Source organism: Mus caroli, chromosome 7 (assembly GCF_900094665.2).
Source record: "Mus caroli chromosome 7, CAROLI_EIJ_v1.1, whole genome shotgun sequence".
NCBI classification, from domain to species: Eukaryota; Metazoa; Chordata; class Mammalia; order Rodentia; family Muridae; genus Mus; species Mus caroli.
In genome coordinates, this window is record NC_034576.1 from 115613571 (window position 1) to 115638734 (window position 25164).

At 34.9% G+C, this 25164-nt stretch overlaps 1 protein-coding gene across 10 annotated transcripts in view; it reads right to left on the minus strand.

Annotated features, from left to right (window-relative positions):
• Btbd10 (BTB domain containing 10) overlaps window positions 1–25164 on the minus strand; it is a 55695-nt gene that overhangs the window by 27401 nt on the left and 3130 nt on the right. For 3 of the 10 annotated variants that reach the window (XM_021166507.2, XM_021166508.2, XM_021166510.2), the window contains 2 exons: window positions 23847–23911; window positions 10694–10851 (listed from right to left, as the gene is read on the minus strand). The exons of 2 other annotated variants lie outside the window; for them this stretch is intronic. In XM_021166507.2, coding sequence (XP_021022166.1) covers window positions 10694–10794 — 101 coding nt within the window. In that variant the 5' untranslated portion in view covers window positions 10795–10851; window positions 23847–23911. Of the gene's footprint in view, window positions 1–5857; window positions 6460–10693; window positions 10852–17713; window positions 17731–23846; window positions 23912–25164 lie in introns of those variants that run through there. 5 more of the 10 variants (XM_029479655.1, XM_021166512.2, XM_021166514.2 and 2 more) reach the window with 4 other exon arrangements.

The following is a 25164-nucleotide window of genomic DNA, read 5'->3' on the forward strand; positions in this document are numbered from 1 at the left end:
AAAAAAAAAAGAAATACAGACATACCCTTATTACACACTTATTTAATCCCAAACAAGAAGGTAAAATTAATTTGTAGAAGGAAACACCCATGTTTGAAAATGATGTTTAACTGAGTGGCAGATAAAGTGATAAATCAGAGAAAGATTTGACAGAATAGGATATGTTCAACTCTCATGAGAATAGAGAGAAATATAGACTACTTCAACAAGCATTCAAAAGCAATAAAAGAGAAGAAGTCTATTTTATCAAATGGTTTTATAATAGATAAGCAATGGACATTTCACTTCTAGAACGGGAAAGAACAACAGGATTCTGGTGTGGACAGTAGTAAACTCAAAATAGACCACAGGCATAAACCTAAAACTATAAAACTTTTAGAAACAAAAGGAAAAATTCATATATGAGTGAAGTGATAATTGACCACAGAATTAAAAAAATTTGCTCTTCAAAAAAATCACCATTAAAAAAAAACAAAACCCACTGATAAGAGAAAATAATTCTGAGTTCTCAAGATCATGTACATGAATTAAACTCTCAAAATAACAAAAACTATATATAGGTAAAATGAAATATATGAAATAATATTAAATATTATCAATTATTAAAGAAATATAAATTAAAATGACAATAGATCTCAGAATGATCTCAGATTGACCATGGGCCAGCAAAGTGACTCAGCATGTAGAAACATTGGACCTGCTGATCTGAATTTGTTCAAGGATCCCATAAGGTGGAATGAGAGAAACAACTTGAGTTGTCCTCTGACCTTCGCATGCATGCATGCATGCATGAAATAAATATATATTAAGTACTCATGGGGCATGTATATGAAATACAACTCACATATATCTATGGAAGGACTGTTGTGGAAACTGTTCTAGAAGACAACTTGTTTTTGAGAAATAAAACGTATACTGGTCATATACCCCAGATGCTTCATTTTATTTTATTTTACCTCTGAAAAGATATGAAAACATATATCTATAAAACTTAACCTATATATACAAATATTCTTCTAAGTTTTATTTGTAACCACTCAAATTTGAAAAGTATCTGGATGTTCATGGACAGGTGGATAAACTATTGTAATATATTCCTACAGCTGACAAAATTCAATAAAATATGAATATTTTTCACAAGTTATACAAATCATAACAAAGGAAAATCTCAAAATAACTATGCCTAGTGAAAAAGGCAGACATAGTAAATATGTAAAATTTTAGTAAATACAGCAATTGGAAGGGAAGAGAAAAGGGCACTTCAGAAATTTTTGTATGTGAAATATATGGCAATAGACTCATGGTAGTTGAGGTTTTATGGGTACATAAAATATCTAGACTTATCTAACTGTACACCAAAACTGGCTTTTCGGCCACAGAACCTGCTTGAGACTACTATACCATGAAGCCATGTTCATTATGTGTACATAATCTCAGTCAAGTTTTTCCTCATGGTTTTCTCGTTGGTCAACATTAAAGCTTTCCCCACCAGCCTACATAGACTCTTGCATACAGCAGTATAGTTCATGGTCTCAGGAACCAAAAGTATCTCAATAATCAGATTAAAGACAGCTACTAAATCAACTGATGACCATCTACAGAGCTCACAAACCACCACTATCCAATAAAGCTATGGCAAACACCCAAATCAGATTCCTCAATCATGAATCCTAGATTGGTTTTTTACCATTAACTTCTACCACCTCTCGCTATGAAAATAAACCCACTTTACATAAAGTCACACTACCTGCCTACATTTACATTTTTATAACTTTAACTTATAATCTCTACTTATTTCTTTATGTAATACTAATTTATCACTTAATTTCAAAGTCATGCAGCAAACTCTTCAAAACTGTTGAAATCTAGGGCTGAGGATATACCCTACTGGTTAGTGTTTACATAGTATGTAATGAGGCCCAAGGCTCAATCCCTAGATCTGGAGCATGGGGTGAGTTTAAGGATTTTACTAATATGATCACACTTAAAAAGCAAGGATCTGTTACATCAAACCTAATCAATACCAACATAGTGTAAATTTATGCACATAACTTGCAAATTTATCTAAATATTCTAATGAATTCTAGTTTATATGGAAGGCAGGTTCCTTAAAGACTGAATAGGAATTTAAGGCCTCAGTTTTGTGGGACTTCTTATAGAAAGCTTGGAGTTCAGCCTTTGAAAGGATGTGAATCTGTAACCATCATGGTGGGGAAGATGGCAGCTGGCAGGCATTCATGGTGCTGAAGCAGTATATGACAGCTTATAACTGATCCACAAGCGCCAGGCAGGCAGGCAGGTGGGGGGAAGGAAGTGAGGAGAGAAAGAAAGGGAAGGAGGGACTGACAAGGTAAGAGAGAGGGAGAAAGAGAAAATGTCTGGGGTGAGAGAAACTACTGGGAATGGCATAGGCTTTTGAAACCTCATGGCCCACACCCAGTGACACACTTCCCCCAATCCATACTTCCTAATCTTTCCCTAGTTCTACCAACTGTGGACCAAGCATTTAAATACATGAGTCTATGAGGGCCATTTTCATTCAAACCATTAAAAAAAATCAAAATCACAGTCATAATAATCTTTAAAAGATTACAGCAGAACTGAAAGACAATATCTGGAGTATCCTCAAAAGAGAAAAAAATAAGTGAAAAGAAAATCAGATATAACAAAACTTCAGAAGCTGTTGACATAACATTCATATCAGGAAACTGTTAACACACAAACTATATCTACAGTGTGACTGCTGTTCATTTATAGATAATGACCTTATAAAGCAGACAGACTTAGCACAAATATACATGACAGCAATAATTGTTAGTTCGAGGAGTTATCTTACCTATTTTGAATACTTCTGTCTTAGGTTTCTATTGCTATAAAAACACTATGCTCCAAGTAAGGAGAGAAGATTTTATTTGGTTTATACATTCTGATCACAGTTCATCACTAAGGAAAGTCAGGGCAGGAACTCAAGGCAAAACCAAAGCAGAAAGCCAGGAAGGAATGCTGCTTACTGTCTGGCTTGCTCAGCGTGCCTTCTCTATGCAACCACAACCAGGGTTGCCTATGTGAACTCAGTCTTCCCACATCAATTACTAATTAAGAAAATGCCCTCAAGAGACTTGCCTACTAAGTCAACCTAATGGAGGCAATTCCTCAATTGAGGTTCTTCTTCCCAGACAACTATAGCCTTTGTCAAGTTGACAAAAATAAACAATCATTCTCTGGTATATCTTAGTAAGTTTGTGGATTGTAGCTAAGATTTCAGGATATAAATAATAATCTAATCACTTTACTAGTTATCTGAAATCAGGGTCAATTAAGTCCTAGGTCTAATATATGAAGCAAAGCTCAATTTCAGAGTTCATGCTGCTAACCTCAAGTAAGTCTGACTCAAACCAAGTTTAATTTATTTACCAAATCACTCTTCTCCAAATATACAAAAGCAGTTACTATTCTAAGAGTCCTTAATAACCGAGCCTGGCGGTGTGCGTTATGGGGCTGTCAGAGGCCATACTGCACTGTTGTTTCGTGTCAAGTTTACTGACACTGTACTCACTCTTTCATGCTGATGTCAAAGCCACACAGAGTGATTTAACAGACTTTACATAGACTCTTGAAATTCTTTTATGTTTAGTTCTCTTACCGACCTTACATTCAAGGGTATCTTAATCAAAACATAAAAGTTCAAATATATTCCAAGAGCACAAGTTATATTAACAAGCTAAGAGAAAATTTAAAGTTGGTTTGCTTTTTAAAAACTCATTTCACATTTTCATCTGGTCATCTTTAAGTTAGTAATATATTATCCTTCCCATTTCTATTCCAAAATGTGCCTGCAAAATTAGGCTCAGAATCTTTCAGCAGTTCTTATGCTCTTATAAATCTTCAAAGACCACAAGAATTGCCAATAATTTGAAGATCTTGACTGAATGCAGCTCCTCCTTCTATAACTTGTACCTTTACGTTTCTGTGTACTGGTTTCTATGTCCTTAATAATGCTTGTTTTATTGTTACTGGTGTTTATAGTCGTCTGTTTTTCCTCTCTAAGAAGCTTCCAAGATAGGGCTGAGGTCTCTCCTTCATTGTTATACTTTCCTCGACTAACTTTCTCTTAATGTTACAGAAGAAACCCTTCTGAACAGTGTTCCTATTTTCTAATGTCTCAGCTCATTTGAACCCCAATATTTCTGATTTTTATAAGGACCTTTAAAAATACTTTATAGCCATTTGCTTCATTTAAAATACTGTGTATATCTTTAATAAGATCAAGGTGAAATCAGACCAAGGATCTTTTTACTGTCAGAAAATAAAATAAAATAAAAATTACTTTTTTATTTAACTCCTTAAGACAGTCCTCTTTTAAAAGAAATTTATAGTATGAAACCATGCTAATCTTTTCTATAGCCAAGTTCCAAAACAGCTACAATTGATTAAATGACAAAGTATATATAAAATACTGTGTAGCCAAACTATGCTATAGAAGACCATAACAGAATGTCCATAATTTTTAGATAATGTATCTTATATAACAGAACATATAACAACTCTGGGAGTCATTTTAAGTGTACATGTGATATACATACATATATACATATGTATGTGTGTGTATAAATATTTTCATATGTGCATATATACTCACATCTGGCTAAATATGAAATGCCTAAAACATTTTCTTTTAGAAAATAACATTTCATCTATATGCTTTTCTGTGCTTACCAAATTTATGTAATGAATATGTATCACTTTCATAATAAGAAAAGCAGTATTATCAGAAAAGAACCAGCAGAACCTAAGAAAGTATTCTACAAAGTGTAAGGTAAGAAGATTAACCTTGAAGTTGTCCTTTTATGATTTTATTATAGTAACAAGCTTATAAAATAATTTCTAGACCCCCAATATCAGATTACATATTATATATACATATATATGTATATAGATAAAATCAATATGTAATATATTCACACACATGTATATAGACACACACATGCATATATATATACATATATATATCTCAAGATAATTGAATGATCATTCATATTTTTAGGGGCTAGGCAGAAAAATAAATAGAAGATGTTGAGATAAGGAAAAGATATTACAACTATTTACATTAAAATAATTTTAATATTCTGAATATATTAAAAGTCCCTACAAAATAATTGGTAATAAAGGCAGAGTAAAATTTATTAACATTTTAAATTGTGCTAAAATTTCCAAATAAAGCAAGTACTGTCACCTATGAAGAATAATATCATAGCAAGAGCACTTATCCTGGTTTACAAATTTTTCATCTAGGTTAACATTAAATTACACTAACCCAAAAAATGTGCCTGGCGATCTCTCTCAGTAGCAGCATTTAGTTTTTCTACTCACATCCTGTAGACTAGACAGTCTCTTACCCAGCCAGGGCTTCCCTCATTCGAAACAAATTCAGTCTTGTAGAAAAATTACTACATATTAGCAGTTTCATTCATCTTTAATTCATTCCAAAGCAAAATCTCCTTAATTCTATCTTTAGGTAACTATTTCATTTTTCTATCTTGAATTTTATTTTCAATGTATGAAACTGCTTCAAAATTTGTTTCCTTAGCCAAGTTTTGCATTCATAAAATATAATACTAAATATAATGCATTCTCAAGTCACAAGAAATAACAAAGCACCAAACCCATGAAAACAATACTAACATACTCCATTTATTTTAAATGTGCCATTAAACTGAAAGCAGAAGTACCATCTTTTACATTTAGAAATGCAAATGACTATTATAAAACAAAGGCCAGCATTTCACTCTCTACCTCTCATATTCATTCTTGTATATACTTATAACCCAGAGATAGCATGTAAGAAATGAATACACACCTTCCTTTAGTATATGCCAGGGTAGACACACAAAAACAAGAGAAAAATTTTGAAATCAGAGTGTAAAGGGACTCTGCTTTTTCAAACAATGCAGCACTGAAAGCCAGGTCAGCATCCTTGGGCATTACTAGGAAACTTTAGTTCATCTGGTTTTTCCATCATCCTCAAGATTCTTCTGAACTGTCAGAAAATCTTCCAGTCTCCTCCTACCTCACCTGTCCAGACTTCCTTTAGCTTCCCTCTCTACTGTGTAATCCTGCTGTTGCAGATATTTAAGCTTTAAATGTTCAGAGATTCAACCCCCTCTAAATATTAATTCAGCTCATTTTCTCACAGACACTGACTCAGCCGTGTGGGTTGTGCAGCACTGACGTTTCTAACCAAACAGCATCGTGTGAGCTGTGATCATCCCACTTCTCCATCCCTGAACAGTGATTGGATATTGTAATTGATAGGCAGGTGGAAGAAAACGCAGGAGATGAGGGCTTAGAGATATGTAGACATGTTGCCAAATGCCATCTGTAAAGCTAATTCCAGCTCTGACAGCTTGCCAGGTTTTAGGAACTAGGATGCAGATAACTCCTTCCTTTCAGTATCAGTGTATCCCTTGTAGACAGTGAGCTCTTTTAAACCACAAGGAAAATACCTGCAACCTAAGCATCCACCCAACTATTCTTTTAAGAACCAAACTTTCCTATTCTAAATTGCTGCTGGAACTATTAAAGGGGAACTGGAAAGCATGTTTTTCGTGTAGTGTCCAAAAAAATGAGCATGCGTGCTTCTGGGTGGAAATGAAACCTTGCGGCAAATCTGATATTGGATGCATGTATGCATTTATCTTTAGAAACCTAAGCAGACTGCAGACAGCAGTTTTTACATAGTCATACTGTATTAAATCCAAGAGCTTTTAGTGTCTTTTAGTCAGACATTTTAACATTATACAAAAGAGGTGTTAAGGTTTCTTTTTTTTAGAATAGTAAAAGATCTCTAATTTGTAATTTTAAAAAAAGCTGTCATATTTTGGGCCAAGTATATTTCAACTAAAATCACTGTTAACAACTTCAGCAAGCTAGGAAGTTCCTCTACATACGTATTAACTATACTAGTTGCATGTATGTATATGACATAGAAGCTCACTGAATTTAACCTAACTTATTTTACACAAACTGTAGGTCCACCACAGTATATCTGCATTTAAAAAAAAAAAAAACAAGGAAATTTTATATATGCATGCAATAACAGCTGGTAAAAAAAAGAAAAAAAGCCATGGATTTGAAGGAGTCTGGGGAGAGAGATGGGGGAGAATTTCAAAGGAGGAAAAGGAAGGGAGAAAAGTTTTAATTAAATTATAATCTCAAAAATTAGAAAAAAATTGTATTACCTAGAAATGATTGCTACACCAAGCCCTTGACTATCAACAAAAGTCAGTACATTTAAGAGAATAATATTATCACTTTTATAAATCCACAGTATTTGGTTATAGCCCAAGAAGGCAGAAGGGCATTAAAATAAAAGTATAAAACTATTAAAAATATACATAAAGCACAGCACATTTAACAGGACAATGTTTGCATTACTTACTAAAATTGCATGAAGAAGACTATGCTCACTATTAATAAACTGCCAGTCTTGCTTGAGGCAACAACATACCTAAATTAAAACTGTATTTCTTTATTACCAGTCTCCTTGTTCTAGAGACAGGCATAAAAGCAGATGCCTGTTGGAAATTCGCAAAATTACTGATTTTCTCATTCCCTTTTGCCTAGAAGGTGAAGAGTAGCTAAAGCTACATAGCCAACTTATGATTATGAGATAGGTCAGACCTATCAGAGGATTCTGACCCTGATATTATTTAGCATCTAAGGTGCATCAGGTATCTCTTAACTTCTGGATTTAAATATCAAAAAACAAAACAAAAACCCAACTTAAAAGATAGGGGCTTTTAATCAAATACCAAGTAGTCAAGAGTGAAAGGGGCAGGGTTGGGGATAGTGAATAGATACAGAGTTTAAAAATATCAGCCATGAATTAGTAACCAGTCTGGGTGATAGGAAATGAGTTTATTATACCTGGTCTCTTTGTAATGATAAATTATTAAAATTTTAAAAATAAAATTAATGAGAGTCATGTCTATAAGTTAGAGCTTTGTGATTACATGCTGGACAGTCTTGTGCAAGACTATTAACCTCAGCTGTTGTTGCTTCAATCTATCTAATGGAAACAGTAGAGCTATTCAAAGCTGCTTCCTCAGATCCAGGCCAGGTAATCTCCTGAAGGCCTGGCTAGACACACCCCTTATTCACTCTAATGCTTTAAGCGCCTCAGGACTAGTCACCTTATTTCCCTCTAGCACAAGCTGACAATAACCTTTCCTCTGAACTTCATTTTATAAGCCAAGGTCATGATTTATGTGTCCTACAATTTTCTAATTAGTCTTTATATGGATATTTCAGTGTTCTGTAATAATGCCCCCAATATCCTAACATATTTTGAATATTCTCCTGAAATGAAGGCAAGTTTTTTTGTTTTGTTTTGAAAATCATAGAATTCTTTCTTTAAAGTATCTTAAGTGAAATTCCTAAAAACACAGGACAAGAAACTTCTCAAAGTATATGTTCTTACTTGGACATATCTTACATAAATGGGGCTTAATATAAATCTACTCAAAAGGTTTCCTGGCCTTTTCCTTAACATTTAAAAAGATTGTTTATGTGTATGCATGTATGTCTGCATAAGTCTATGTACACCATGAGCATGCACATGCAGGTGCCCTCAGAAGCCAAAGGACAGGAGATTTTCTGAGACTGGAGTTTAAAGCAGCTATGAGCTGCCAGATGTAGATGCTAAGAACTGAACTCAGGCAGGTCCTCTCTCCCCCACCAACATTTTGTTGTTTTAAGACAGGTTCTCATATAGCTCCAGATAACCTTGATCTCTCTCTCTTTTTTTTTTTTGGTTTTTCGAGACAGGGTTTCTCTGTATAGCTGGGGCTGTCCTGGAACTCACTTTGTAGACCAGGCTGGCCTTGAACTCAGAAATCCGCCTGCCTCTGCCTCCTGAGTGCTGGGATCAAAGGCGTGAGCCACCACTCCCGGCTAACCTTGATCTCTTGATCCTCCTGACTTTACCCTCCAAATGCCAGGACTACAAACATATACTACCACATCCAGCCTAAAAGAAATTTAAACTAATTTCTTCCTCTTCCTCCTTCCCCTCTTCCCTTACCCCTGCAAAGCAGAGCCCCAGTTTATAGCTCTGAATGGCCTTGAACTCAGAGAGATCTGCCTGCTTCTGCCGCCTGGTTCTGCCACTACACTGCCCTGCCTTACAGCTTACCCCAAAATAGCATTAAGAAGTTGCTAATGAAAAGCATAGTAGCAAAGTACTTTTTTAGCATATACAAAAAGCCCTGTGCTCAATTCCCAACATTACACAAAAAATTAAAAATATAGATATTGAAGATATAGAAATAAAAAAGGCTTCTGAGATGAAAACATTAGTATAAAATTTTCCACTAAATGCATGAAGCCTTTCTAAAAGCAAACAATGACACTGCTACCCTTGTCACTTCATTAAATAATGCACTATTTAGTGCACATCAGCAGGGACTTATCAAGAGTTAGAAAGCATAATACAAAATTCACTTGAAATGTGTGTGTGTGTATATATATATACATATATATGCATACATACATATACATACAATATGGTGTAGCTAGCTATAATCCCACACAGTAGTAAAACTCATATATCTTTAAAGCCTCCCTAATAAGGACAAGATAATTACCTAGGAAATAAACAAGAGTCTTAAAAAGATACACAGAATAAAACAAACCAAAAAATATTTACACTGTGTGCCGCGTACTTGTAAATTAAGAAATCAATATCAATTTAAGAGAACACATGAAATTCTACAATATATGTAAGTATCTTCTCAGGAGAGTTAGGAAGTATCAATCACTCACTCATATTTTCTAAATATTTACTTTAAGGTATTCAAATCAGTTTTCTTCTTTTTTTTTTTTTAGTATTACAAAAAGGATATCAAAGTTATGGTATTATTTTCAAGAAAGCATGTATTTGTTATCAGTAATCAAAAGAAGTTTTTAATTTGATTAAGTTATACTTTCAGTAATATCTTCTATATAATATTTATATAGCAAAATTCTCTATGAAAACATGCTTACATACCTGTGATATGTGGAATTTAATAGCTGTCAGTTAACATATTAAAATATTAGATTACAAAGTATTCTAAATGATTCATTTTACCACAGTATAAAAATCAAAGTTAAAAAAAATAACTGACAAGCCTGAACTTTTGAAATCAATTTCATTTCATGCATCAAACTCAAAAAGAACCGGTAGAGGGCTGCAAAGATGAATTTTCCCATTTGATCAGTATGCCCACGGAATACATTTTGCATACTTAAAGATGTACTGAGGCCAAGTCCTGACACAAACATATAAACTGTCAACTTAAAGCAGCACACATAGTATGTCTATATAGCAAAATTTATATAGCAAAAACCTAAGAACAAACCTAACTTGCCTGAATTCCAAACTGATCACATTAATAACACCTCATTATTGAGTCAACTAAAATGTTAACATAATCAAGAGACAAAAGTATTCAAAGAAACAAAAATGCTGAAAAATTAAAAGGAAGAAATGTTTCTCTAGAAGCTATTTCAGGAGAAACACACATGCACAGTGCTTTGTAAATGAGGCCACATCCTGACAGGACTTACCACAATCAAATGAAGCAGTGGTTTTTATAATCAGCTTGTTGAACAGAGCTTTGATATGGGAAATATATATATATATTCTACCTACCTTGAATGTTTATAAAGTTTACGAGGTCTACTATGCAATTTCCGATCCCAATTCTCTGGATCACTGGAGTTACTGTCATAGGGATGAGGCCGTCCTGCCATCCCACTTCAAGTTTCCTCACACTACTGCTCTGAAAGCACACATGTAGCACCCATAACCTACATAAAAGAGTAGTGTTGACCTTTAAATCTATTCCATGCAGAATAAAACAGCCATAGAATTTTATATACTAGAGATTACTGTGGTGTATTTGTGATAAAGTGGTTAAGTAGATCACAAAACACTAAACATCAAATGTCACAAATCAGATTAAAATAAACCCCGGAAATCGTTTAAATGTACTTTGCACCTGATATACCAGTAGAGGTCTACAAATTAGTAATTGCTAAATTTACTACCCCTGTGTAACAGGTTAATAAAACAGCACTTACATTGAGCAAGTATACAACAATGACTAAGTAACTCATGCTTTCAAATATCAATCAGTACCCCTAAAACAAAAACAATCCATAGAAGGACTATTTTACATAAAATTTCAGTTGGAATATGTCTTAATTGCCAAAAGTTAAAATGCTTACAGAGCAATTTTTTTTTTCCTTCACCAAGGACTAAACTTAGGACCTCGTGGAAGCTAGTCACCACTAAGCTACATCCCCCAGTGTCACAAAACATCTCAGGACCAAATAACAATGTTATTATTTCCTTAACCAAATTGATGCTGAACAGAAAGTTAATTTTTACTGACAAATGAGTGTATACAGTTATCCTTACAGTGCAATTATCAATGAAACCTATCAATATTTTTTCATATATATGAGGTTTATGACTACTAAATCTACCAAAGGTATAAAGAAACCATAATAGCTTTACATAATATTTAATATTCTCAATCATGTTGCAAGAGTGGCATTATAATCTCATATATAGAACCAAACAACCTCAGAATTTTGTTAAGTTAACAATGTTGATCAGCTGTAGGATTACAAAAACAATGAGAATTTGGTATATTATATAGTCCTGGTCTTGAAAACACATCAGATTTTACTTACAGGTATTGTGAAACCTCCACAGACTTCCCCACACCACCACCACCATAAAACCAAATGATAAATAAATGTAACTCTTCAAATTGTTTAGCTAAGTTATGTAAATCTGACTAGAACCAGGTTTTCTGACACTGGCTCTAGCATCCTTTCTCTACCCTCACTTCTGAACTGGATTTGACAGAGTTCACAAAAGTCAAAGACAGTGCAAGATGGCTCCTTGTGTAAAGCACAGATGTAAGTCTTGCAGCCTAATGGGTAGAACTGACTCTGAAGACTGTACTCAGACCTCCACATGCATGAGGTGACACACACAACACACACACTACTACTACTACTACCACCAATAATAATGGTAATTATTATTATCATCTTTATTCACCAAGTTAAAAAATCTGAAGTCATCCTTGACTTCTCACTTTCCCCTATCAAATCTACTTCAAAACCTTTTTTTTTTTGGTTTTTTGAGACAGGGTTTCTCTGTATAGCTGGGGCTGTCCTGGAACTCACTTTGTAGACCAGGCTGGCCTCGAACTCAGAAATCCACCTGCTTCTGCCTCCAGAGTGCTGGGACTAAAGGCATGTGCCACCACGCCCAGCTCAAAACTTTCTTGATTCCTTCTTTTCCTTTCATCCATAAAGCTGCTGCTGCCTCCATTCTGAACCAACCTTTTCGTCTATCAATAACCCTCTTGGTTAATCTCCTTACCACCATTTAATGGAACATTTGCTTCAATGAATTAAAAAAAACAAAACCAATCAACCAACCAAACCTTTCTAAAAACATTTCATGGCTTTCCAATTCCTATACCTAAACTGCTTAAAGTTTCTTCAAAAATTGGCACTTAGAATCCCAAATATCCAATGTCACAGCAGACAAATTAAAGTGTACTATTGTTGAAGCTTCAAAAGCAATTATTGGAGTACTGAAAAGAATTTCTACAAAATACATCCCTATTCATATTTAAAGACAACAGAAATAGTCTATGTTCCAAATAACTTAGAAATACTCTATTACAGAGGCTACACCTGTTGGTTAAGTCTGTACACATTTTTTAGGAGACTACCAAGAGTCAACTGGGAGAAAGGTGATTCAATGACTTTCACATTCCTATCTCTTGAATACTGTTATGTAGAGAGGAGGCAAAAATGTTATAACAGAAACCTCAAAAACAACTCTAACAGTAAATATGTGTTCTCTGGGACACTATTTCCATATAGTATGAATTAATGACAATGACCCAAAGAAGAACATTAAAAAAAAAACAACAACAACAACATAAAAAGTGTAAGGAGACAACTTACTGTTATCACTAGGTATCAGTGAGCTAACAAGTTCATATGTTTCCTTCTATTTAGTAAACAGCCCTACTTTATCTTGTTTGTATATTATAAAGAAATTTTAGAGCTAAGATTAAAATCCAATTTAACCAAAGCCCCACGATCTTTTCTAATGTACCCAGATGTATATATAGGAATTAATGTTTGCTCCTCATTACCAGCAGATGCACCTTTAAACCTCAGCCCTCTTGTGTCTTATGTATTCTTTATCTCTGTAGGCTCAGTTTAGACAGATTGCTACACGAGAGATTTTCTATTAATGTGAAATTATGGGGGGGGGCACAGACGTGCACATACATGCACATGTACACACATATGTAGGTGCACATGCACCTGTATGCACATGATTGTGGAAGCCAGAGGTTGATGTGAATTGCCTTCAATTGTTCTCCGCCTCATCTTTAGAGAGTTTCTCATTGTATTCACTGACAGGATAGACTGACAGGTCAGTGAACTCTGAAAATTCAGCTTCTCCAGTACCTTCTGCACTAGTGTTATAGCTACATGCTCCCATCCCTGCCATTTCACATGTATAAAAGAGATGTAAATTCAGGTCCTCATGCTTTCACAGCATGAAACTTATCAATTAGGACATCTCCCCAGTGCCTATTTTTGTCCTTCAAACTAGAAATTAAAGTGTAGTGATTAGTAGAAAGAAAGATCTTTTAAGCAGGAGAAAATAAAGAAGGCTGTAGGTAATGGTGCTCTGGGAGTCATGTAATGAAAGGAGGAAACTGGATTCCTGCAAGCTGTCTTGACACCTACACACACACACACACACACACACACACACACACACACACACACCCCAAATAGAAATCCAAAGAACAAAAAAATAATTTTTTTATGAACATAGTTGGGTAAGCTTCTTTATAGAAAGCAACAATTTAAACCTGAAAAGACTATTTTTAAGAGCCTGTTTAAAATGGGCTGGAGAATGGCTCAGTGGTTAAGAACACTGGTTAGATTCCAGCACCAACCTGTCACCAATGGATTACAAGCATCTATAACTTCAGTTCCAGGGGATCAATGTCCTTTTCTAGCTTCCATGACACCAGGCACCAAGTGTTACACAGACATGCATGCAGGCAAAACATTCATACACATACATTTTTTTTTAATTAAGCTTATTTAAAACTAGAAAAAAAATCTCAAAAGCAAATCACAGTGAAAGAAAAGGAACAGAGCCTGAGTTCAGCTACAAGATTTTCTGCTTAGATTCTTCTATTTCGCTTTCAAATAGGGTGAATAAAAACCAAGAAGCCATGCAGCTCAACATGGATGAGAATTCTCAACACTGAAAGTGCAAGTAGAAATTTAAAGCATATATAATGAAAATTGGGGGGAAAACATGAAAAGGTAAAGACCCAAAATCTGAGCACAAACTTTGCTTAGATGTTTGGTTTATTGTAAATTCTACATGCAAGGGAGATAGACCTGGATAATCCCAATAATCCCCCCCCCCCAAAATGTAGACCACAGAAGAATCTTCACTAGGAAGAATCTACCCTCCAAAGTTGCATAACACAAGATCTATGATTTGATATTTCTTAACTCGTTGTATTCCTTAATCATATATAACACAAGCAGCAGAAAACTGAAACCTTTACTGTTAGGATGTTAATGAACAGAGACCACTAGCAACTAGGCTGGAAACAAAGGGTTTATCTCCCACTCACCACCGGCTCCCCCCAAAAAAGGACACAGAAAAGGTGAATTAAAAAATCTGACTATAATCTTTGTCCAAATTCTTAGCTAACATCAAATAACAATAGGTACAGGAAGAAATTCCTTCCACAGACTTGCTCCCAGATATGAAGCCAATGAGAAAGAAACTTTAAAAGGGAAGAACTGGTCTGACAGAACTGCTATACAGTGCAGGGGAGGTAAGTCTGCCTGACTCCAGGCTAAAGAGTTGTCCTTAGAACAACAACCCTTATGAGAATACCATAACAGCCAAATTTCAACTAAAAACTGTAGCATGCCAAGAAACATGACAATAAAGAGGATCTGATAAAAAACCGACTCCATGTGGACCCAGATGTTGTGTTACCAAACTTCAAAGCACTCTTTATGAATATATTCAAACAAAGGCTCACAGACCCAAAGATCTGAAGGAAGAATCTTGATGAGTAACAAAAAGGCATCTCCGGAGATAAATGACAAGTATCAAAAAGTACAATGAAAAATCAGCTTGAGCGAAGAACAACACTAAAATGAGAAATAACTGTTGCAAAGAGCTTGGATACATCTAATAACATACATAACACATTAAGTATTTGGAGCCACTACTGTCACACATGAACTATTATTAAAAGCTTTAGAGAAGCCAGATTTAAAAGAATGTCTGGAAATATCAAGTAGAAATCAAGGGGAAATTTAGTTTCCATTGTATTCTTTCTTACACTATTTGAATTTTCTAATAATGGTTTATATAATGATAAACTAACAACATACTGGTAAATAAAGTACTTAGAAGTGGCTTTGTCATAGAAATTTTCTTCAATAGAATTTTTCTTCTTTAAGAGCTGCCTAAGTATAATTCTGTTTTGGTTATGTACAATGATTAACACATATAGACAAGCAAAATGTTTCTCCCATGTGTCCCTCAAATACTTCAAGATTCTTGAGGACAAAAAAAAAGTATAATTTATGTTTGTCCCCATGGCTTAGTACAACTTACTATAACCTGAATATAATCTTTTATAAAATGTTCTAATTAAGTAATTACAACGAAAGAACCCAAAGGGCATGTATTATGATCCACTAATGCAGAGGAAATACAAAGTATAAATATTTATAAGACTTCTTTATAGTGGCTTATCTTAAAAGAGAATTATAGTACAACTGAACCTACAATTCAGTCATGGCAAAGAGCACTGATGGAAAAAAATTATAATTCAATTTAAATCTAATGACAATACCTGCACATAAGCAATATAACCAAAAAAGGAAAAATAGGGCTTTGGATTTAGCTCATTCTTGTCTGAGTTCTATCTTCACACACACACACACACACACACACACACACACACACACACACACAGGGGCAGGGTGGGAGAGACAGAGGGAGAGAGATAGATATGTAGGGTGGAAAGTAAGTATAAAATCCTCTGAAAATATTTTTAAAGATATCAAATAGCAGACGGGCGTGGTGGTGCACGCCTTTAATCCCAGCACTCAAGAGGCAGAAGCAGGAGGATTTCTGAGTTCCGAGGCCAGCCTGGTCTACCGAGTGAGTTCCAGGACAGCCAGGGCTACACAGAGAAACCCTGTCTCGAAAAAACAAAAACAAACAAACAAACAAAAGATATCAAATAGCCCTAGGCTTCCCCAATATCCCTCAAAGATGATTGCTTACTTCACACAGAAGCCCTTTCAAATGTCAAATTGAGAATCTATTCAATTTCAATTCAAATAAGAAAAGTTTATTCTTTTCTGATTTGTTGCAATCAAAGTAAGAGTTTATTTTTACAGTGCAAGGGATCAAAGCTAAGGTTTTTTTTTTTTTTTCTGGTATAAAGGGGGTTTATTTGGGGGAAGAGATAGGAGTGAGGGGCTGGAGATGGGGTAGAGGCAGACAGACGGGAGCAGAGCCATGAGGGCAGAGAAGGAGAGAAAAGGGAAAGCTAAGGTTGTATTCATGACAGGAAATGCTCCACCACTGAGTTATACCCTCACCTCAGCCTCCAAGCTATATTTTTTGTGTGTGCATGCACTATGAATGTGGAAGATGGAGTTCAAAGTTGGGTGCCACCCCACAGGACACAGTTTACCCTCTTTTAAGGCAATCTCTCTCAGTTAGCCTGGAACTGTATTAGGTTACACTGGATGGCCAGCAAGCCCCAGAGAGCTCCGAGTCTTCAACTTCCTTGCACTAAGATTATAAACATGTAATTTTTTTTTCTTTAATGGGGTTTAGGGATTGAACTCAGATCCTCAGGCCTGAATGGCCAGCACTTTGCCAGCTGAGCTATTTTCCCGATTACCCAAAGTTCTACTTCATAGATTTTGTATTAAAATTACTTTGTTCACTTATCTCTCATTCTCTGCCTCATTTCCTCCTCTGTGTCCTACTTCCATTCCCCTTCTCTCCTTTCCTTCCTTCCTCCCTTTCCCTTTATTTTGCTTTTTTTCTTGACAGGGCTTGCTATAAATCCCAGGCAGCCTAGTCCTGGAAATCATGCCTCAATCTTCAAACTGTTAAGGCTGTATCTATTCCTTGTTGGCCAGCTTGTGTTCCTTTCTCTGTGTGTGTACCTAAGCATGTACTTCATTCATTTCTTAATCAAGATATTAATACATTTAAAAATTGTTGTTTTCCTGTTTCGACCAGCACAATAAATATTTAAAGTTTTTTCTGAAGTCCAAGTATTTCCAAACATCTGTGTAACATGTTCAGCATGTTTATAACTAAATGAACAACAAATTCTATGTAGTTATTTATAAGTTCTTTATCTCACGAAAAGATACAATTTTAAGATAAAATATCACTTTGTTTTCTAAATGATTTTATTTTTCCTTCTTCTTATGTCCAAAGAGTTACACCTTCAAAACCAGAAATATTTTAAAATCAAAGCAAAACAGCTTGACAGGATTAACAGACAAAATTCCTAGAAGGTACTGAAATACTTACATTGTATTCAACTCTAAGAAGCAGCAGGCTCTAAATTACTGACATTGCTTTCTTTCATGATGCTTTTCCAATGCTATGTATTTTCAGTCTTTATTAATTGCAGCTTCATTTTGACCTAATTATCATTTCCTTCTCAACTTTCATTTCTTTTGTATTTCTTGCTTGTCTAGAAAGTGTCTCATGATGTGAGTGCTCATGATTATAGATTATAGTGCTCTACAACAGAAAGAACTATATGAAAACAAAATATTTTAATCTATCATGTCTAAAAAGTAGCCATGGAGCTATTATGAAATGTGGCTACTACAACCTTCCTATATACTAGTAACAAATTGGGAATGAAACAGGTAAACAACCTCATTTGCAATTGCTTCAAAAAAAATGCATAAATACCTTGGAATAAAACTAACCAAAAAAATGGAAGACTTTCTTATATTAGAAACTTAAACTAAAGAGCACTATGTGGTAGTTTGAATGAGGTGTCTCTCATACAGGTTCAGATGTTTGAATACTTGCTCCCCACTTGGTGGTACTGTTTGGGGAGGTTTAGGTGTGAAGGAAGTATACCTTGGCTTTCTCAGCCCTGGAATGAAAGGTATGCACCACCACTGCTCAGCATGTCTATATTTTTTTTTCACTTTGTTTTGTTTTTAAGACAGGGTCTCTATGCAACTCACCAAGTCGAACAGACTGGCCTTGAACTCACAAAGATCCTCTTGCCTCAGCCTCCTCAGTGATGAAATTAAAGGTATGTGGCACCACACCTGGCTCAAAAAGATAGTGTCTACTCCAACTGAATAATTTGATTTGGTTTCTCTAGACAAAGTATCACCATGTAATCTAGACTAGCTTTAAACTTACTATGTAGCTCAAACTAGCATCCATCTTAGTGATTGGTCTGTCTCAGTCTCTTCGGTACTCAAAGATTCCAGACCTAGGCAACTATACCTAAATGAAGTAGATTTTTAACTCTCTCTTAAAATTAAATAGCCATATGTGCCTATGTTATAGCTATTTCCTTGGGGTTTGACATGGCATCATGTTCTTGAAGTTGAGCAGCTGTAATGACCAGGAAGGCTGGTAGCTACTAGATTTGCCAGTACAGAAGCAAAATATTACAGCCTTTTTCATAAAAGAAGTTATGTTTTCCTCTTCATTTTAAACAATCTAAAAGTTGACTTGGGACAAAATACATGATAACAGGAAAACACTCTCTAGATATCTTCGTAACTTAGGAATCTGGGCAATGTTGCATTTTGAGAATAAACAATTTTTTATATTCAAAGACCTTTATTAAGATTGAGTTCAGTAAAATTTGCTTTAGCATCTATTACATAGCCAATTAAAGCTATGATCCATACCTCTACAGTCAAATTTGGTATTTTTTCAACTATACTATACCATCTCTCAGATCTAATACACAACTCATCAAAATGTCAGACTCAGCTAATACAAAGTAGGGACATTTCAAAACAGTGAGAGAGAAAAAGATTTCAGATAAAATTCTAAAACAGAGCTAAGGACTTGCTTTCCTAAGATTCCAGAAATCAAAATGTTCAAAGTAGAACATTAAAAAAGGAAAAACAATGGGTAAACACTGATTTTCAGAATAAAAAACAAAACCACTAAGATTCACATTTAAAATAAAAAACAAACAAACAAAAACCTTCTGAGCCTTGGGAGTTAAAGAGATGGCTCCCTGGTTAAAAGTACTTAACCATACAATCCATTTGGATCCCAACACCCACATAAGCCAGGCATCCAACAATCACCCTTAAGTCCAGCTCAAAAGAATGGGGTGCCCTCTTCTGTCCTCCATGTGCATATATGTGAATCAGTGCACAGCCATGTATACATACACTCAGAGACACAGAAACATGCAGACACACATAATTAAAGTAAGTCTTTTTTAAAAAAAGCTAACAACAATCTTTCAAAGGCAAAGAATTCTTGTATAAGAAACAAGAATGTACAATCCGTACCCATACACTAAAGTTTTTAGCAAAGACCCACCAAAGAAATCAGGAACTGGAACTGAGAATACAGACTTCCAAGAATCATCTGATTAGATGACATAAAAAGACAGGTAGTAAACTACAAATTTTATAACATAAAAGAAAGGGTTAATTTTAAACATACAATTTACAACCACACCCCCCCACACACACCCAAAATGGCCAAAAGTGGGAAGAGAAGAAATTTTAAATCAGCTGTTTAACTTATCAATGTTTCTGTTTAATGATACCCAAAGTGTTTGAATGATAACCAATGGTAACTGAAGTATTGGAAAAATGAATACTCAAGTTTATGAGATAAACTTTTAAAGTAGTTATCATATATTCTAACACAATTATTCAAGCAAAGTTTGTAGAATAAATTTTTCATCAAAGCATTTCATAAGTTCTCATCATAAAACAATTTCAAAAGTAACAGCGATTTAAGGCTACTGTTAAATAGTATCATTCACTAGGGATGCATAGATACCTAAAATATAGCAGCTTTTACCTTTTAATGTGTTCTAGCTCAACTAACATAAAGCATATGTATAACTCATACATCCTATCATAGCAGTATTAAATATATAGTAAGAATTTTTTTTAAAAAAAAGGAAAATGAAAAAAATCGTGCACTAAAAGTCCAATATAAACAGAACTTTTAATGTCTCCTTCCGACATGATAAACATTTTTCACATACCTCATAAAGTAGTACATGCAGCCCACAAGAGAGGGCACTGGAACAAAACACTCAGCAAACTTTCTATCTATATTATAGGCTCAGCCTTCCAATTACTAGGTACAACTTACTACCTTAATCAGCTAAGAGGTTTTGATCCATGTTTGCTTCAGTTTTCTCTTCCAATTTTTTTTTTTTTTTTTTNCACTTTGTAGACCAGGCTGGCCTCAAACTCAGAAATCCGCCTGCCTCTGCCTCCCAAGTGCTGGGATTAAAGGCGTGCGCCACCACGCCCGGCTCTCTTCCAATTTTTTTAAAGCATTAAATAATTTAAAGTAATTTTGTCTATTATAGTTTGATAGTTCCACTAGTCTTTAATAACTAAATATCGTCTTTTAAAGGAAAAACTAGCAACGTAGAAGAACTTAATAAAAAGACTAAAGAGTATCCTACAGTTAACTATCATACAGGAAGTTATAGGATTCTATAAGCAGCTGTATATGGCTAAGGGATGCAGCTCAGCAACAGAGCCTGCTAGCATGTCAGAGCATAAGGCTCTGGGTTTGATCTTCAGCACTGAAAAAGCACACATATACAAACACACATATAGCCTCTAAAAGAATAAATGAAGAGTTTAAAGAACAGACACCACCATTTGCTTTCTAGATATTAGAAAACTAAATTCAAGCCCATGCTCTGTAAAACAAACTGCCTTGAATGAAATAATTACTTCAAAAATAAATCAGCACTTTGTATGCCCATCCAAAAATGAGAAAATCATAAAAATTATTTATTGTAAAAACTTTTACCTGCGATTCTTTCTTAGGTAACTGAGCTTTAAAGTTTATTTTTATGGGGGGTGGAGGACAGACAAGAGGGCTCAGTAGACAAAGGTGCTTATACTGCAAGCTTGATGACCTGAGTTCAAAACCCCAGGACCATGTGAAGGAGGAAGAAGAGTACTAATTTCACATACTATCCTCTAATCTTCACATATGCTCTGTGGTATGTTCATCCTCTATAACCCATTACCACCTACCCAACCACAACAACAGCAATTTTAAAGTTACTTTTAGGTTGGCATTTAATATAGTCTGCAAACCAAAAATCCAGAATGTTCTATTCACTACAAGTAATAATAATCAAATATCTTAAAGTGGAAAATAAAATAAATTAATAAATGCTTTGGTTTTAAAAAAAAAACTAAGCTGGGCGTGGTGGTGCATGCCTTTAATCCCAGCACTTGAGAGGGAGAGGCAGGCGGATTTCTGAGTTCGAGGCCAGCCTGGTCTACAGAGTGAGTTCCAGGACAGCCAGGGTTTTATAGAGAAACCTTGTCTCCAAAAACAAAAACAAAAGCAAAAAATAAAATAAATTAAATTAAAAAAATCCCTTCCTCACAATGAGTTTAAAAAAAAAATAAAAATAAAAAAAAATAAAAAAATTTTAATAGACAACTTTCAAAATACTCACCCCTCTTCTTTTCTACCTGGCATTCAAATTATATAGACTAAAAAATACCAGAAAATGAATACCAACATTGAAATCAAGTAGGGCTTCCTACTGTTCAATGTTTATCAGAATAAAGAAAAAGGAAATTTTTGTAATTACAGTAGAAGAATTATACTATCAAAAGCTATAAATAAAATTTTGAATGTGTCCTTTTTAAATGAGATCAGCAAATATGTACATAAGTTAATTGGTGGATGTGTTTCAAGAACACTGGTAGGTAGGCAGGGGTGTAGGAGCAACAATGCCAGTATGCTATCTTCTGTGCATAAATAAAAAACCAAAGTGCTAAAAGTTTATATTAATATATTGTTCTATTATTTACACATTTGAGAATACGCTTCCTTTATCTTTAAATCCCTAACTACTATGCTCTGTACACATTTTCATGTGAAGAAACAAATTATTAAAGAGATTATGTAACTTTACCATCAAAGAACTAACAGTGAGCTTTAAACTCAAATCTAAGTGATTCCAAATAGCTCAATAAAAATATGACAATTTTAAATTACCTTAGAAAATTATTATTCATAGTATCTAGTCAAGTAGTACTTTAATCAGTCATTCACTATGACAGACTCTCATCTTATACCCAGCCAAATACAAAATGTTAATTTTTTATGTCCCTAAGTATTAATATGTCATTTCTTTCATCTACAATGAGCAGTTAACCTTCTGTATTCTCATGTTCAACACCCACAGATTTAACCAACTCAAGATTGTACAGTTTTTGTCACGATTCTCTAAATATAGAACAACTATCTGCATAGAATTTACATTGAGTTAAGCATTAAATAATCTCAAGATGACTTAAAGAATATATAGGATTTATTGTTTGTAGGTTATACAGAAATATTACTCTATTTTATAGCAAGAGCTTAAGCAGCTAAGGACTTTATATTCATGGGGTGGTTAGCACTAATCCTCCTGGGACTTTAAGGTCATATAATCAGGTACATTACATTTTTAAACAGAATACAATTAAGTTATTAGTAAAGAAATGTATCTTTGCTTTTACTGGCAAAGATAAAGCAATCATACCTCACAATCTTCAGAAATCTGTGACATAAGGTTGTATATGTAACAAACTCTTCCCTCTTTATGATTTACTATTTCAAATATGGGTAAAGTAGCTATTAACCAAAATGCTTGGGATAATAAATGTTCCAGATTCTGGAGTTATTCAGATTGTGAACAATGCGATCACAGATTCTAACTATTCTAATCTAAAAAATCTGGCATCCAAATACTCAACAGCTGTATTTAACTCACTGCATTCCCACTGCCTGTAAACTCCCACCCTTTTAATCTTTCTCTAGAGAGCATCTCTAGAGAGTTGCTTTGAGTTCTAGCTGTTGACCTTCTACCAGTGTAAAGGACCACAAAGTAAACTAGGAGGAAATAGTAAGGAAACTGCAACATTAGCTTGAATCCTATTAAACATTCAATTAAAGAGAGAAAAACAAAACTCTAAAACAGGTTAAGTAATCCTTATCTGAAATGCCTGGGCCCAAAGTATTTCAGATTCCAGATTACTTGTGGATTTTTTTTTCTAAAGTTCTGGAATGTTTGCATATATGAATTGAATTATCTTGGACCCAACCAAGACTAAACACAAGCTCTTTTACATTTTATAAATAGCCTACACACATCCTCTAACGGTAATTTAATACATGAAACAAACCTTTAGATTGGTGAATAGGTGGATGCTCAGAAGGACTTAGATTTTGCAGCATTTCAGAGTTCACATTTGGGATTAGGGATGCCCTACTTGTAACTTCCTCTATAACAAACATCTATAACTATCTCTTTCCCCACAGCCAATGACTGCCATAATTTTACTTCAGACCAACAAAGAAACAATAAAGGAGTTAGATAGATGAGGATTAAAAATATAACCCAAAACCACAGGCTAAATTGTAAACCACTTCAATTGTAAATTACACTTACCCAGTTAGAAATGTAGGTGTTCCATTTCCTTCTCCCTCACAGGGGTCCAGCCTGCTCAGATAAACCTACCATACAGATGAATATATTGAAAATGTATCTTCTAAGAAACAGGACACCCAAAAACAGAACCAAAGGCACTGAGGAAAGTACATTCAACCCCTTCTTCTAATCCTCATTGGAAAAATAACTTCAGAGAGTGGAAGGGGAAGGGGGATGAAAGCTACTTGCAAACAAGCATTTCCTTCTGTATAAGTTACCATAGAAACATGGGGAAAAAAATGATGTTCCGTTCCACTCCCCTCCCCCGACAGCAAGACAATCCACACAAATATGACAAATCCCTAAAACAAAAAGTTTCCTAACCTGGGCATTTAGGAGCTCACAGAAACTGAACTGACAATCATGGAGCCTGTATGGTCTAACCTAGGTCTTCTGTATGTATATATGTTATGGTTGTACAGCTTGGTATTCTTGTGGGACTCTTAACAGTGGGAGCAGGGGCCGTCTCTGACTCTTTTCTTTTGCCTCGTTTTGGGACCCTTTTCCTCCTACTGGGTTGCTTCATTCAGGTTAATATGAGGTATGTTCCTAGTCTTGTCTTGATATTCTATGTACAGCTGCTATCCCTGGGAGCCCTGTCCTTTTCTGAAGGGAAATGGAGGAGGAGTGAATCTGGAGGAGAGGGTAGGTTGGGGCCAAGGAGCTAGGAGAGCAGTGAGGGGAAACCAGTGAGGATGTAATAAATGAAAATAATAAACAAAATAAAAATGGTTTTAAAACTCTCAGATAGGAGTATTTTATAAATGTAACACATCTCTTTTCACCACTTGCTCTAGAGAGAAGCAGGGAACTGATGAAGAGATATTAGCCTTGCTGAACTTAAAAAGACTGGATTAAGCATAAGAAAATCTAGTATATGACACCCCCCCCCCAGTCATGACTTAAAAAACAATATCCTTTGCAGCCTTCATACAGTTATAATTTATAATAGGCAGTTGTGGAAGTCATCCAGTGTGCACAACTGCACAGTAACGGAGGAGTATTTAGCTAGGCCTTCTTCCTTCTGGAAACTCTGTTCCTTACCTGGCTTTCCAGACTCGACCACTAAGATAAAGACGCTGACTTTGCCAGATCCACCTCTTGGGACTTGAGTGACCTATAAACTCCCATTCCTCACAGCCCAACAAAGCTTGAGCAGATTATGTGATTAAAATACTTCCTACTAGTGCGTAAATGAATTTTAATCCACAAGGTTCAATTCCACAAATGCCATTAAGTCATACTATGACACAAAGTTTAATCAAAGTACCTATTCTTC